The sequence below is a fragment of the Eumetopias jubatus genome, unplaced genomic scaffold, assembly GCF_037043125.1.
Source record: "Eumetopias jubatus isolate StellerSeaLion01/CBP00866 unplaced genomic scaffold, mEumJub1_p1.0 scaffold_7, whole genome shotgun sequence".
NCBI lineage: Eukaryota > Metazoa > Chordata > Mammalia > Carnivora > Otariidae > Eumetopias > Eumetopias jubatus.
Window position 1 is genome coordinate 105,270,560 of NW_028274813.1, and position 14,029 is coordinate 105,284,588.

Here is a 14,029-nt window from a genome sequence, read left to right on the forward strand (position 1 = left end):
GCCCGATATGGGGCTCAAACCCAGGACCCTGGGATCATGACCCGAGCTGAAGGCAGACGCTTAACAACTGAGCCACCCAGGCACCCCCAGGTTATCATTATTGTAGAAGTGAGCAAAACCCTGCAAAAAGAGAAGGAAGTACATTTTCGTTGATGGCCATAGACTTTACCAATGATTAATTTCTTGTGTTTCTTGTAAACAGGACAAAAAGACTTTATTTTGACATTTGGGGGGGGCAACGTGCCTATTAGTATCATGGGATAAAGACAGTAAATAAAGGCATGAAGAAACAAACAAGCAAACTGCACCAGAACAGATGTGCTTAAATTAACCAAGTGACAGTTTATGCATCAGTCTCACAATGGCTGTTGCATGAGGTGGGGGAAGAAAAGTACCAAGAGACTTAGTTGCTCAGAGGCTGCGGAGAAACCCCAGGAAACCTCAGAGAGGCCCCTGCCTGGCGCTGGCGCTGGCCACGCCTACTAGCCCGTTGCTGTCTCCGTGAGGCCACCCTTCCTCTGACAGTGTTTGTGGCAGGGGGCCGAGCAGGGGGGCTTTGGAGGTACTGGAAGGCACTCTGGCGGCCCACCTGCCTCTCTACGCAGTTGAAGGTGAGGGCCACTCCCACGTTGCTCTTCATGACTCTGGAGGAGCCATCGGATGTGCCATCAAAGCACCGGCCAAGTGCAATCTCCTTGGCCGTGTGAGGGTCCTGGTCAGTGACAGTATAGATGCCATAGTTGTGGCCCAGTGGATCCAGGGGTGCTAGCATGGTGTACTCACTGGTGTCATTGTTGACTGCTAGTGGTAGGTGGTTGACCAGGTACTCGTGAAGCATGGAGTTTACACTGGTTCGATGGCAGCTGCCCTGAGGGATGACCTTCACCAGTGTGCGGTCCACACGGTCCTGGTCATAGAGCATCCCACTGCACTTGAACTCTAAACAGGCAGATGAGACATTGGGCTGGTCCCTGTCTCGTGTGCTCTTCACATCCCGGATTCCATACAGCTTCCCCACTGTCTGCCGGTGGGTGCCCCCCATGTTGTGGGATCGCACGTTCACCTCCACTGGCCCCACGATCTTCACCTTGATGTAGCAGGCCCTGAACTCCATTGGCTTGGGCCACCATGCCAGGTAGTCTTCAGTCCAGCTCATAGGGTCATCCTCATTGAAGGGGACAGTGTTGTAGTCATACCGATCCCCCTCAATCTGGTAGAACCGGAAGTGGGCAGCACTGGGTGGTGCCTCCTCACATGCCTGGAGGTTCTCAAAGGCATAGATGGGCCCATTGCCCTCCTCAGCTGAATTGGGCCTTGGCTTGGCCATGCTGATCTGGAAAGCTGTCTTCTTCACCTGTGGGTCCTCATGATCTGTCCGACGGTATTTGAGCTTATTGAGATAGGGCTGAGGGACACCAATTGCATTTGGGTTGAATTTAGGAGAAGACTGTACTGCTTCCAGTTCTTCCCCAGCCAGGCTTGCCAAGACATAGGCGGAATAGGCATCAGGAGACTGGTCATCACAGAAGGCAGGCAGACAGGCCCCATTGGGCCCAGTGATGACACTGTCAAAGCGGCCCCAGGCCCTGGGGTTGGATGAGAAGCCAGTCCCGGGCTCCAGGTTGATCACAGAGACCACAACCCCCTGGATCTGCTCACTTGGCAGGAACCTCTCACTCCTGTAGGCCCTAACCTTGATAAAGCACCTCCTGCTTTCTGGGACATCCAGATTAAAGAGCCTCCGTTCACGGATCTCCATATTGCCCACCAGGAAGGTTCTCTCTTCCCTTTTGCCCCGCCTTTGTCTTTCAAAACTGAAGTCACCTTCCTCCTCCCACAACCCTGTGTCTGGGTTGAGCGACCAGAGTTTCATTGTGGGCACATGTTCTGGCATCTTGACCTGGGTTGAGTCAAGGTGGACCTTCACCTTGCCAACATTAAGTGACTCTGAGGTGGCCTCGTCTGTGAAGTCCACAGAGAACATACCATATGTCCGAAGGGGGAAGGTGTCTCCTTCATCATTGATGAAGTTCAGGTCACTCTGGGCAGCCATGGCTGTGGAAATATTCCGGGGATCCAGGAAGGTCACACTGGCCTTTACTTTTCCTGTGTAGGGCTCCCCATTCTGCCTGTAGAAACTCTTGGATGGGATCTCCAGCTCAGCCATAGGGTCTTCTCCAGCCACCTCCCCTAGGGGGATAATGTTGGTGTCCATGGCCTCCAAGGTGATGGGCTCTTTCTTCCGAAGCATCTTGATCTCATGGAACACCGCACTCCCCTTCTTGTTGAAGGGCAGCACTTTAGTGGTGTTGACGAACTTCTGCATCCTGTCCACAAATGTGAGCACCAACCTCTCCGTGTCCTGGGGAACATGGAGGGTGAAAGTGCCTTTGTAGCCAGTCATGCTCACACGGTTGTTCCCCATGTACACGTGGCCAAAGCGCATGGGTTCCCCATTGTCAGCAGCACTGACGCGGCCACGCACAATACTCCGGGTCTCCGTACACCGCAGACAGCTGCACTCCATGGCCACCTTGGTGGGCAGGGTGTACCCGCTGCATTGGATCTCCCTCTCCTCAGTTTTGGAGATGCCACAGCAGTGATCCACAGCATCCCGGCACCTGATCCCATTATCCTGCTGCCCTGCACAGGTCTTGACAGGGCAATGTCCCACGTCATAGTAGAAGGAGTTGGTGGCATTCTGGAAGCAATCATGGGGCAGCCGGATAAGGTAGCTCTCAGGGGTTGGATTGCAAGGAGTCTCATGAGCGGCTGTGGAGGGAAACAGTGTGAATATTAAAAGTAAGTTCGTGTCCTACACAAAAGGGTACCTTTACCTCACCTCTCTGGAGGGCTTTATGGTTTTCAAAGTACTTGCATATCCATGATCCTGATTCTCACAGAACTCTTCTGAAGGAGAGGGAATAGCCATTTTTTTTTATCATTTTTATTTTATTTTATTTTTTTAAAGATTTTATTTATTTATTTGACAGAGAGAGACGAAGCGAAAGAAGGAACACAAGCAGGGTGTGTGGGAGAGGGAGAAGCAGGCTTCCTGCTGAGCAGGGAGCCCAATGTGGGGCTCGATCCCAGGACCTTGAAATCATGACCTGAGCCGAAGGCAGATGCTTAACGACTGAGCCACCCAGGCGCCCCTATCATTTTTTAAAAAGATTGTATTTATTTATTTGTCAGAGAGAGAGAGAGCACAAAGCAGGGGGAGTGGCAGGCAGAGGGAGAAGCAGGCTCCCCGCTGAGCAAGGAGCCCAATTGGGACTCAATCCCAGGACCCTGGGATCATGCCCGAGCTGAAGGCAGATGCTTAACCGACTGAACCACCCAGGTGTCCCTGGAATAGTTATTATTAATCCCATTTTATATATATGGAAAGGGAGTTGATTACTGAGACCATTAGAGTCATGGTTCTCAGTAGAGGGGTCTTGAAAATTTGTGAGAGTGTTTTGAGTTACCACTAAAATTGAGAGTGGGTGGGGTGGGGGCTGGGCCTTGCTGCCCTTTGTCCTGCGAGGGCCTGGCACTGCTCTGCATGAAGAATTTGCATGCAAATTTGTCTGCATGAAGTTCATGTATCCCAGCAGATAGTCATGTAGGTGGAAAACCTGTTTCAAATGAATAGAGCCTACTCTTTTTTATGTGGCTTTAACCATACGTTGAATTTTTAAAGAACGCAACTGCCATATAAATAAGATTGTGCTTGGTTTAGCTTGGAACTATACCAAGAATTGTTCCTTGTCTCAGGAAAACTGCGTACCTGCAGCAGCATTACCTAAGGAATGTGAACCACCAATATTATACTCCTGTATCCATCAGGATTTGTAGTTGTTCTATTCATGGTGACTGGATTTAAGTGCAAGTGTCTGACCTCTGGGTTAGCCTTCTCATGTTGTTATGCCAAAAACATTTACGCGTTGAAATATATACAGTGTTTTGAATTAGAGTTACTTTCTTTTTTCTTTATGTTATAGTTCGGACCATGGGCACATGTATTTAGAAATTATATGTAGTTATTGTCTATCAGTTTGACTTCAGAATGGTAAGGCAGTGTTACAGATAACTGTCACAGGTGGGAACATTGGTTTTACGGATTGGGAACCACTGTGGAGAGGGCTCCACATCTCCTCTCCAGTAGCCCCAATGCCCTGCGTCCTGTCTGCCCTGAGGTCTTGTGCTCAGTGTTCTCAGAGTCCATGAAATATTCCAGAATCCTTCCAATAAATTTTCTCTCTCCTGCCTTTTGTTTAGTTTTATTTAGGCCAATTATTATTATTATTATTATTATTATTATTTTATTTGAGAGAGAGAGCAAGAGAGAACATGAACAGGAGGGAGGGGCAGAGGGAGAAGGAGAAGCAGACTCCCCACAGAGCAGGGAACCAGAGGCAGGGCTCGATCCCAGGACTCCAGGATCATTACCTGAGTGGAAGGCAGACACCCAACCCATTAAGCCACCCAGGCGCCCCTAGGCCAACTATTAAGATCTCCTCCTCCCCGCCCTCCCACCCCCCACTTTGCAAGTACAGGTTCCTGATTGGTCTTGGCCTCGAGTCTCTCCCCCTCCATATCACTTCTTAAAGCCAGCTCTAATCAGGTCACCCTTTTCTGTAAACCTTAGCTCATGCTGGCCCCTCAATCCAGAGGGGCCAGCCCTCTAGACCTCCATACACACAGTCCTTGGCCATTTTTCAAGGCCAGGGTTTCACAACATTGGCTGCAAATTAGAATCACCTGGGGGAGATTTTAATCTGTGCATGCCTAGACCATATCCCAAACCCATGACATCAGACTCTGTGGAGGTAAGACCCAGTCATCAGTATTTTAAAAAATTCAGCAGGTGATCCCAATGAGTAGCCAAGGCTGTGACCCACTATTTAAATTCCAGCTGAAAAGCTGACCCCTCAAGCAGTCATCCAAGTTCACTCACACTGAAAGGTCTCTGTGTCTCATCTTTTTCTTTTTCTTTTTTTTAAAGATTTTATTTATTTATTTGACAGATAGAGACACAGCGAGAGAGGGAACACAAGCAGGGAGAGTTGGAGAGGAAGAAGCAGGCTTCCCACCGAGCAGGGAGCCTGATGCGGGGCTCGATCCCAGGACCCTGGGATCATGATCTGAGCCAAAGGCAAACGCCTGAGGACTGAGCCACCCAGGCGCTCCTCTGTGTCTCATCTTATCTCCTGTTTCAGTGCATTTTTCTATCTCTACTTATTTGTCTCTTATTTCTGTTTCACCCTCTTGGACTGGCAGCTCCGTGAGGGTAGGATTCAGGACTGTGAGATCTTTGTATCCTAGAGGGCATAGCACTGTGCACAGCACAGAAAAGCCCGAGCTTTTACTGCCCAGATATGGCCACTTGGGTGCTCCCCCGGCCCTGTGGCACACGCGGGGACGCTGACAGGCTTACCTATGACAGTCAGCTGGGCCACCTGCGACTTCATAGCCCCAGCGTCACTCTGTGCCTTGCAGAAGTACTCGCCAGCCTGGTCCTGTTGCAGGTTCCTTAGCACCAGCTTACTCTCATGCTTGTAAAGGGAGGGGTCCAGCAGCGTGTCATTGTGGTACCTGCAAGGAATGGAGCAGAGCCTGAGGGGATGGTGGGAAAGCAGGTGCCCCTGGGGAGAGGGCCAGGAGCCAGCTGCCAGGGAGGCAGATGATGCCTGGGGCCCTGCAGATGCTAACACCACCTGTGATTTAGCTCATCCAAGAGCACTGACTGGCCTGGGAGTCAAGGGACTTCATTCTGAGCCCCAGCCTTACTACTACCTGGCTGTGGATCCTTGGACAAATCATCTCACCTCTCTGAGCTTTAGCCTCCTGGTCTGTGATTCCCTAGCTGACTTCACAGAATTGCTAGAGCATCAGACAAGACAATGGCTGTGAAATAAATATCTGTGAAGGCTAGAGGACTCAGCCCTCGGGGACTCTGACCTTGTGTGCTTTTGGGAGGGGAAGCAGGGCTGGGGAACCTTGTTCTGTGTCCCAAGGATATCCAAGTCAGGACCCTGAGACCAGAGCTGCTCTGTGGGGACCCCAGCGGCAAGAAGATAATAACAGGGCTGGCTGGTTGATGGGGTGGCCTCAACCCCACTGGCTCCCACTTATAAATGCCAACCTGTGGGCTCTGTGCTAAGGCCTTCCTAATAACTTTATCCTGTTGGTTATTGTTATGATTAATAAGTCCAGACCCAATGTAAGAAACGTCTGGTCCCCAGGAAGACTTGGCAAGGAAACTGGCAGAACACTCACCAGAAATACTTGTCTGGACTGGGCTTCCCCGTGGCCTTACAGCATAGGGACACACTCTGCCCAGCTCTCCGTGCTTTTGTCTCTGGGTTCATCACGATGTATGGAGTCCCTGGGACAGGAGACAAGAAATGGTGATTTGTTTTTTTTCTCTGTGGCAGATAGTCTAGAGCCTTGTTCCCTCAAGTTTTTTGGCGTGTGTTAAAATTGTATGACTTTACGCCTCCTCCCACTCCTAGCTCCTCTCTAACGGAAGTGGTCCAGAATGGAGTCCACCCACTCCACACCCTCGGCCTAGGATCAGCTTCTGCAGCCTCTCAAGCAGCATTTGGGTGGGGCGGTAAAGAACCAAGGGGACCTTGTGCAAGCCAAGATTCCTAAGCATTGCCTTTGGGACAGAGCTGGCTGTTTTGAATAGTGCAATACTCCCATTCTGTTGCCTCCAGCAGAATATGCTGGCTATTCTGCACCATTTCTGGATTCCCCCAGCCTCTCTATAAACTCCAAATCTCATAATGCATTATAATTGACTATTTTAGATAAGGTGGCCAGGAAAGAATTCATACACTTGAGAGAGCAAGCCCTGTCAACATCTGTGGGAAGAATACTCCAAGCAGCAGATATAGCAAGTGCAAGGGCCCTGAGGCAGGAGTGTGTGTGCCTGCATGTTTGAGGAACAGATAGGAGGCTATTCTGGCTGGAGTAGAGTGACTCACAGTGGGGATGGAAGGGAAAGTAATGGAAGAGGAGAACAGAGAAGTATGGGGGAGCCAGATGATGTAGAGCCTTGTGGGTCATGGTAAGGATTTGGGAATTTACTCTGTAAGCTGCAAAGCCAGCTCTTAACACTATGATCCCTTTATTTAAAAGCCTAGCCTTCCTGCCCAGCCCTTCCCCGGAGAACAGTACCTGCCCTCATGAACTCTGCATTGACAGTGGCTGTTTTTAGGCTAGTCCTGGGCATCGTGAGCATGATGGGGGCAAACTTGGCCTTTGTGATCTTCAGAATGCTTTTGCCATCAGGGCACAAGCCAGGGATTCGGAACCTCCCATTGCTGTCTGTCTTGGTCAGTGGCTTAGGCGTCTTAGTCAGCAGGTAGACAGTGGCCCCTGAGGCTGGGGCACCCCCAGGGAGGGAGACAGCTCCGTGTAGCATGAAGTCCTGGCACATGCAGGCATCACAGTCAGCATTCACCTGGCCCATGGGGCAGGTCAGGTCACAGGCTGTGGAAGAAGGGGCCACATCAGGAGGGCTTATGTGGATTCTGGCTCTCCTTCAGGCACATCTCAGCCTATGGACTCACATACGCTTCCCCTCCCCCTTAGGTCTTTGTTACCTTTCCGTATCAGCCTGCATGACTAATTCCTGTTCATCCTTCAAGACTTAGCCCAGGACACTTCCTCCAGGAAGCCATCCTTGATTCCCCTAAGTTAAAATTGACCCTGCTCTGTGCTCCCACATTATCCTCTACATCCCCCATCAGAGCACATAACAGATGCTCATTTAATACTTGGTGAATGAATGAATGAATGAATGAATCATTCTCAGTCTGACCCTCTGCCCTATCCTTCTAGGCTGGTTCAGCTCAGTTGCATGCCTTCCCAGCACCTGGAGCAAGAGTAGTACCTGTACAGGCCTGGTCCATGCAGAGTCGGCCCTCCTCAGAGGCCTCATTGCAGAGTGAAACAGTCTCTGCCAAGCAGGTGCGTGTTCGGGTCTGGACTCCAGTGTGACCACAAGCAGCAGAACACTTGCTCCAGCGAGACCATGGGCTCCAGATGCGCTCTGTGTCTTGGCGCAGGGACCCTGCAAAGAGGATCAACGGATGGTCTGACTTGCCTCCCGAGGGAACTCTGTCAGGAAATCTGCCCCTGAGGCTGTTTTATCTCAGAGAGACAGGGTCTCTGTTCACATCAGAGACATCATTGATATTTATATTTACTGCAATGAATTTTCCAACAGATGAAAGTCAAGAGTCCTGAGGAAGTGGTGTCTCTAATTTGCACAGAGGTACCAGATGGGCCAGGGGTGGCTCTTAGAGGGACTTGCTGGCCAAGCACTGGGACCTGGATATGCTGTCCTAGGATGTGCAGGGATAGCACCATCTTCCCGCCCCATCAGTGTGGAAACAGTCATATGTTCCTGTGAAAGGGCTCCGTCCCAGTCAGGGTCCGGGACCTCAGTGACTCAGACCTCACGCTTCCCCACCCCCTCACCTCTGCTCTGAGGCCTGTGTGCAGGAATGGGGACCTCCGACCTTGCCCAGCCTGAGCTCCCACTCTGGATGACCACCACTGCCACCTGGGCCTACGGGGTCAGGCTGTGCGCACCCACCCAGAAAGGGAGGGTGACCGTCTGAGAAGTGGACAGTCTTGCAGCTGGCTCTGTATTATCCTATGTGGAGAGGGAGGATGTCGTGCATGAACTCTTGGACTCTGTAAACACCGATGTGAGTTCAAATTCCAGCTCCCCACTTCTCAGCTGCAGAATCGTGAGAAATTACCTAACCTCTCCAGGCCTGGAGTAACTTGTCAAAATGGAGATTCCTCACAGGTCAGTTATAAAGACTGAGTAATGACTATAACGAGCCCAGTGTCTGGCACATAAGGGCAATAATAGAAACTAACACTGAGTGAATGTTCACCTGGGTTAAACCCGCTACATCCATTGTCTCATTTAATTCTCATAATAACCCACATCAAGGTGTATTCATATTTACTAATTTTTTTACCTGTTCTATTGGTGAGAAACCTGAGGCTCAGAGAGCTTCAAAAAATTTGCCTAAGGGGTGCCTGGGTGGCTCAGTCAGTTGAGCATCTTCCTTCCACTCCTGATCTGGGTCCTGGGATCTGCATCAGGCTTCCTGCTCAGCAGGGAGCCTGCTTCTCCCTCTCCCTCTGCCCCTCCCCACTGCTCATTCTCCCTCTCAAATAAATAAATAAAATCTTTAAAAAATAATAATAAAATTGAATTTAAAAAAAAAAGAAAATTTGCCTAAGGAACACAGTTCAGATGGTAGGCCCAAGATTCAAACGCAAGCAGCCCAACTCCGGAGCCTGTGGTCTTCACCTCCTTGCCACTCACACTCAATAAATGGGTTGAACAGAAAGTACCCGTTGGCACAGAACATTCTTGGGAAGATCATGGCTCTCATGACATTAATGTGTTTCTCTGAGGGAGTCAAAGCCTGTGCATGTGTGTGATATCCAGAGTTCCCGTGGCCAGCTGCCAATCCTGGCCTCTCCCTGTGCCGAGGCTGGTGGGAGGCAGGGGCTCAGGGACTGTCCGGGCTCACCTGGTGGGCAGAGGAAGCGCACGGTGTAATTGGAGCAGTTCTGGCCAGGCCGCTGCTCCCTGTTGAGGCACCAGAAGCCCTCACGGAGACTGCCATGGACCACCTGGCCAGTGCTGCCCGCAGGCATCCAGTCGGTGGTCCGAGCCTCTAGCCGCAGGGGCCGAGCACACACACGGTCCCCATAGTAGAATTGAATGGCATCCAGCCGCTCATAGTCACCCTGCCCCCCTGGGTGGTCGATGTTGAACCATGTTGTCCACTCACCAGGACCTGAGAGGTAGAGGCAGGTCAGGGAGGAGCCAGGCCCCAGAGCCTCAAGGGGAGCTCCATCCTTCTTTTCTGCTTAACTCCTGGGACTCACTCCCAATACCTCTCACCCACCTCCATTGGTCTCAGATGCTGTCGCATCTATCTCTCCAGCATCCCTCCAGCCTTTTAACCTTCCACTCCCGCCACTCCATTAAAGCTCTCAGCAGCCTGGCTCTACCATGCCAGTAACTCCCTGCCTGGTCTCTCTACTTCCAAGTTTCCCTCTTCCCACCCCCACCCCTCCCCGACACTGCAGTCAGGGTGAGCTTTCTCCGGGTGGCTTGGACCCCACCACTCACCAGCTTTAAATCCCTTAGCCAGGCATTGAGGGTGAGCTGGTGAGCTGACCCCGGCTATCTCTCCATCCCCATCCCCCCCCACCCCATCTCCCACCAGCCTGTGCTCTGGCCCCAGCAAGCTCTATAGCATTCCTGAATATGTCAGGCAGCTTCACATTCTAAGCTGTCCTATTTCCTAGGTCTATCTGCCTGGACAGAGATGTAGGTTAAATGCCTTGTAAAAGTGGGTTTCCATGGAAACCAGGACACTGTGCCCTGGCTTCAGAGATTCTCCCAGCAAGCTCAGTAAAGAACCCCTCTCTTGATCCTCCCTGTTCCAGCCACAACTCACTTTCCAGAGAGTCAACAGGCTTGGCAAAGATGCTGGAGGTCCTCCTCCCAGGCTGGACTCTTCTTACGGACTGGGTGAGCATCGTCTGCCTCCCTGAGGGCAAGGAGGAGAAAGTGAGAGGCCAGGACTGTTAGTTACAAGGGCCCAGCAGCATCCTGCTACCCCAACCTTTCAAGATGCAGGGAAGCAGGCGATGTGGTGGAGGTAGCATGAGCACTGGACATGGGTTCAAATCTCCACTCTGCCACTACCTAGCTGTGCAACCTCACGGAAGCTTTATTCTTCTAATTGTGTTTCCCAAAACACAGGGCTGCATTAACAATTGCTACATTGTAGGGTTCCGGTGCCTATTCAGGGTGATAGTGAATGTAAAGAGACCTGGCATGGAGCGAGTGCATGCTCAGCAGATGTAGTTGTCTTATTGCTCTTGTTCTAAAAATGGATCATCAGATGCTGCTGAGCCACCAGTGGGCTGGGGCTCCTATGTTAGGATCTGGGCCTGTCCTTCTTGGCAGAATGGAGCCTTATTTTCCTCATCTATAAAATGGAGATATTAATTCCCACCTCAGAGGATGGTGGTCCACTTGGTGTGAGAATTTCATGAGGTGGCCCAAGTAAACATCCCTGAAGTATACAGAGATTGAGAGTGTGAGTTCCAGAGGCTCTGCCATGTCCTGTTTGATCTTGAGCCGGATACTTTACTCATTTGACCCCTGTTCCCTCATCATAAAATGAGGATAAGAATAGTTCTTGCCTCAAAGGATTCCGGAGATTAAATAAGCTCATTCATAAAATCCACTGAGAGCAATGCCTAACACGGTGTTTGCTGAGTAAGTGTTAGCAACTCCTAAAGACGGGTACAGGGTCCTCAGGCCACAAGCAACTTCCAGCCCCACCCCATCTGAGGCTGGATTGGGGGCTCCTGAAGGGGGAAGGGGAAGGAGAGCAGAGAGCAGACAAGCTTTGAAAGGCAATTAATTCTCATGGGAGGAGCTAAATCAGAATTCTCTCTGCTGCTTAATTGGGGTGATAGGAGCTTTTTTAATCAAACTAATCTGATTTCCCCTCAGATGGCTGAATGTTAATCATCTTCACAAACGGCAGCTGTCAGGATGGAAAGGGCAAGGTGGGAGCTGGGCGCGCATGGGGTTTGGCAAAATGGTGAGACAGGCTTTGTTCCTGTGCAAGGGCTCACAAAGGCTGCAGGGCATGCAGCTTTACAAGAGGGCTTTGAGCATTTTTTGCCCTACTTGAGTAGGTCATTAGAAATCAGGAGAGGCAGGAGTGATGCAAGAGAGCATACAGGGCAGGGCTGGGAGCAATGATGCTCAGGTGCACCAGGCATATGCCCTCTACCTGTTCCTTCTGGGACTCAGGGTCACCAGAGGATGGGGTCAGAGGGGACCAGAAGGGGGTCTGGAATCTGTGAAATTCGGCTGCATGGTCTAAATGAAATTGAGCTTTAAGCGAGAAGAATTTTGATGAAACTAAAACCAGATCACACCCCAACCTGCTTCTGAGAACCCGGTGATCCCTTGTGATTCCCTTTTGCTTTGACTGCCAGGAATCTCAGAGCTAAATTTAGCACCCAGCAGGGATAACCCTCATCCTTTTTCCTCCCTTTGAGTGACAGCTAATCCCCCTCCTCATTTAAAAGATTCTGTCCTGTGGGTTTTAATATTGGGAACTATCTCAAATTCTCTGGGAAAACAGCAGGATATAAATTATTAATAAGTCTATAGACCAGCCTGAGATCTTAAGGCCATTGCTGTGGCCCATAGTTGGGTCTCAGATCAGATATGACTTCACTATGACAAGTAGAGGCTTGGGAGAGAGCAGACACTTAGCCCATACCCGACACAGAGGTGACTTCCAGGACCAGAAAGAAGAACACCCAGGCCTTGGTCCCCACCATCTTTTCCCCAGGCCCTGTGGGAAACATGGCAGGAGATGGGTGCTTCAGAGTTGGGACCCCCTTGGAACGTAGTCCCCTGGGAAGTTTCTCAGATCCAATGACCTGCGAAGAAACAAAGCTTATCAGGTTCCACGTTTCTGTGTCATCTCTTACTGCTTGAGCAGAACTATTTTTTGACCTATTGGAGGTGGATGGGTAGACAGAATAAAGTCTCATGGGAGGTAACACCTCCCCAGTTGTGAATCTGGGCAGCTTGGGAGGTGCAGAGGCTCAGGATTTGAGTTCAAATAAGGTAAACCTGGATTCAGATCCAGGCTCCAGGACCCCATATCCAGATGGGGCACAAGGGAGAGCAGGGGTGAGGAGGTACCTTGTCAATGGGGAGGGGCTTGGGCTTACTCCCAGCAGCTTCTTGAGTGACTCATTTATCACTTCTAAGACCTGGGCTTGGGGGCATGTCTCGCTACCCTTTGGTGGGGCTCACACTCTTGCACAAAGGGGCTACCCATGAACACTGTGCAGCCCAGCCCTGACTGCCATGGCCCCTCACAGGACGTGCAAGCTGGAGGGCACAGATGCTTCAGATGCACGACCTCCATGAACACATTCCCAGATGTGCACAGGCTGCAGCTGGAACACATTTCTGGCCTGTTTGGTGGGGCCTGGCTGGGAGTTACACAGCCAGGAGCTCCCTGAAGGAGAGCAGAGGGGACACACTGTGTGAAGCTAGGGCTCCCCAATAACTGCTAAGCATGGGTCAGGGGCTGTAGGAACCAGGAGAGACAAGTGGGCCTGACAATAAAGGCAAAGATCCGTGGGGGTGTGGCCCAGGCTTTTGTTCATTTTTTATCTCTCCCCAGAGCTCTGGCCAACCCGGAATCTGACCAGTTCCTGGAGATTCAAAAGTGACTCCCTTCAACATCCAAAGTCCAGGGTGTGGTGGGAAAGAGGAGATTCCTTTTTTTCCGGAAAAAAAAAAAAGATCCAAAAGCACTTGGCTGTCCCAGAAGAATAAACCAATCCCACATTGCAGATCTTTTAGCTCTAAGCCTACTAACCTCCCCCTCAACCCCCACTCCCCGCTCTGCCACCACCGTTTTCTCAGTCAAGGGAACAGAGGCATGGGGGTCCCCAAGGTCCCCATCATGTGTCTTACCCCAAGCTCCTGGGCTCGGAGCAGGGAGCTGAGTGCTACGCAGCGTTCAGTCTGAGACCAGTCTGAGACTGTCTGGGAGGCCAAGGTGGCCTGAGGCACCTTGTGGAAAAACCATTTCCCATCTGGCAGGCCACGGAAGTTTCCTCAGCATATGCTCTGTTAGTTAGGCTCCCCATCCCACGCTCCTCAGAACTCTCGGACAAAGCAGACTGGCTGACCGCAAGAAAAAAGCAGACACCCAGAGGTACAGACCCTGACTGGGACCATTTGAGAGTCCCTGACCTCAGGTGAAGGACGGGGAGGACTTTGGACCAATGGGGGGAAAAGAGAGAACTTCAAAGCAGAAAGGGGGGGAATCTCCTTTGGGGGAGACGCAGGGTGATCAGGGGAGGGCAGGAGTAGCTGAGCGGGGCAGGGAAATGCAGGCATGGGGTGAGGAAAATGGGAGTGGAGCTCACCATG

General features: G+C 51.1%; 1 protein-coding gene across 1 annotated transcript; it reads right to left on the reverse strand.

The window, feature by feature from the left end:
* Positions 1–403: 403 nt before the first annotated feature.
* Positions 404–12,438, reverse strand: CILP (cartilage intermediate layer protein). The gene is made up of 8 exons (XM_028100393.2): positions 12,351–12,438; positions 10,497–10,589; positions 9,558–9,827; positions 7,889–8,068; positions 7,171–7,485; positions 6,265–6,373; positions 5,423–5,580; positions 404–2,772 (listed from the first exon to the last, which is right to left on the reverse strand). The coding sequence occupies exons 1-8, from the start codon at positions 12,436–12,438 to the stop codon at positions 404–406; spliced, it is 3,582 nt and encodes a 1,193-aa protein (XP_027956194.2).
* Between the last annotated feature and the right edge of the window lie 1,591 nt (positions 12,439–14,029).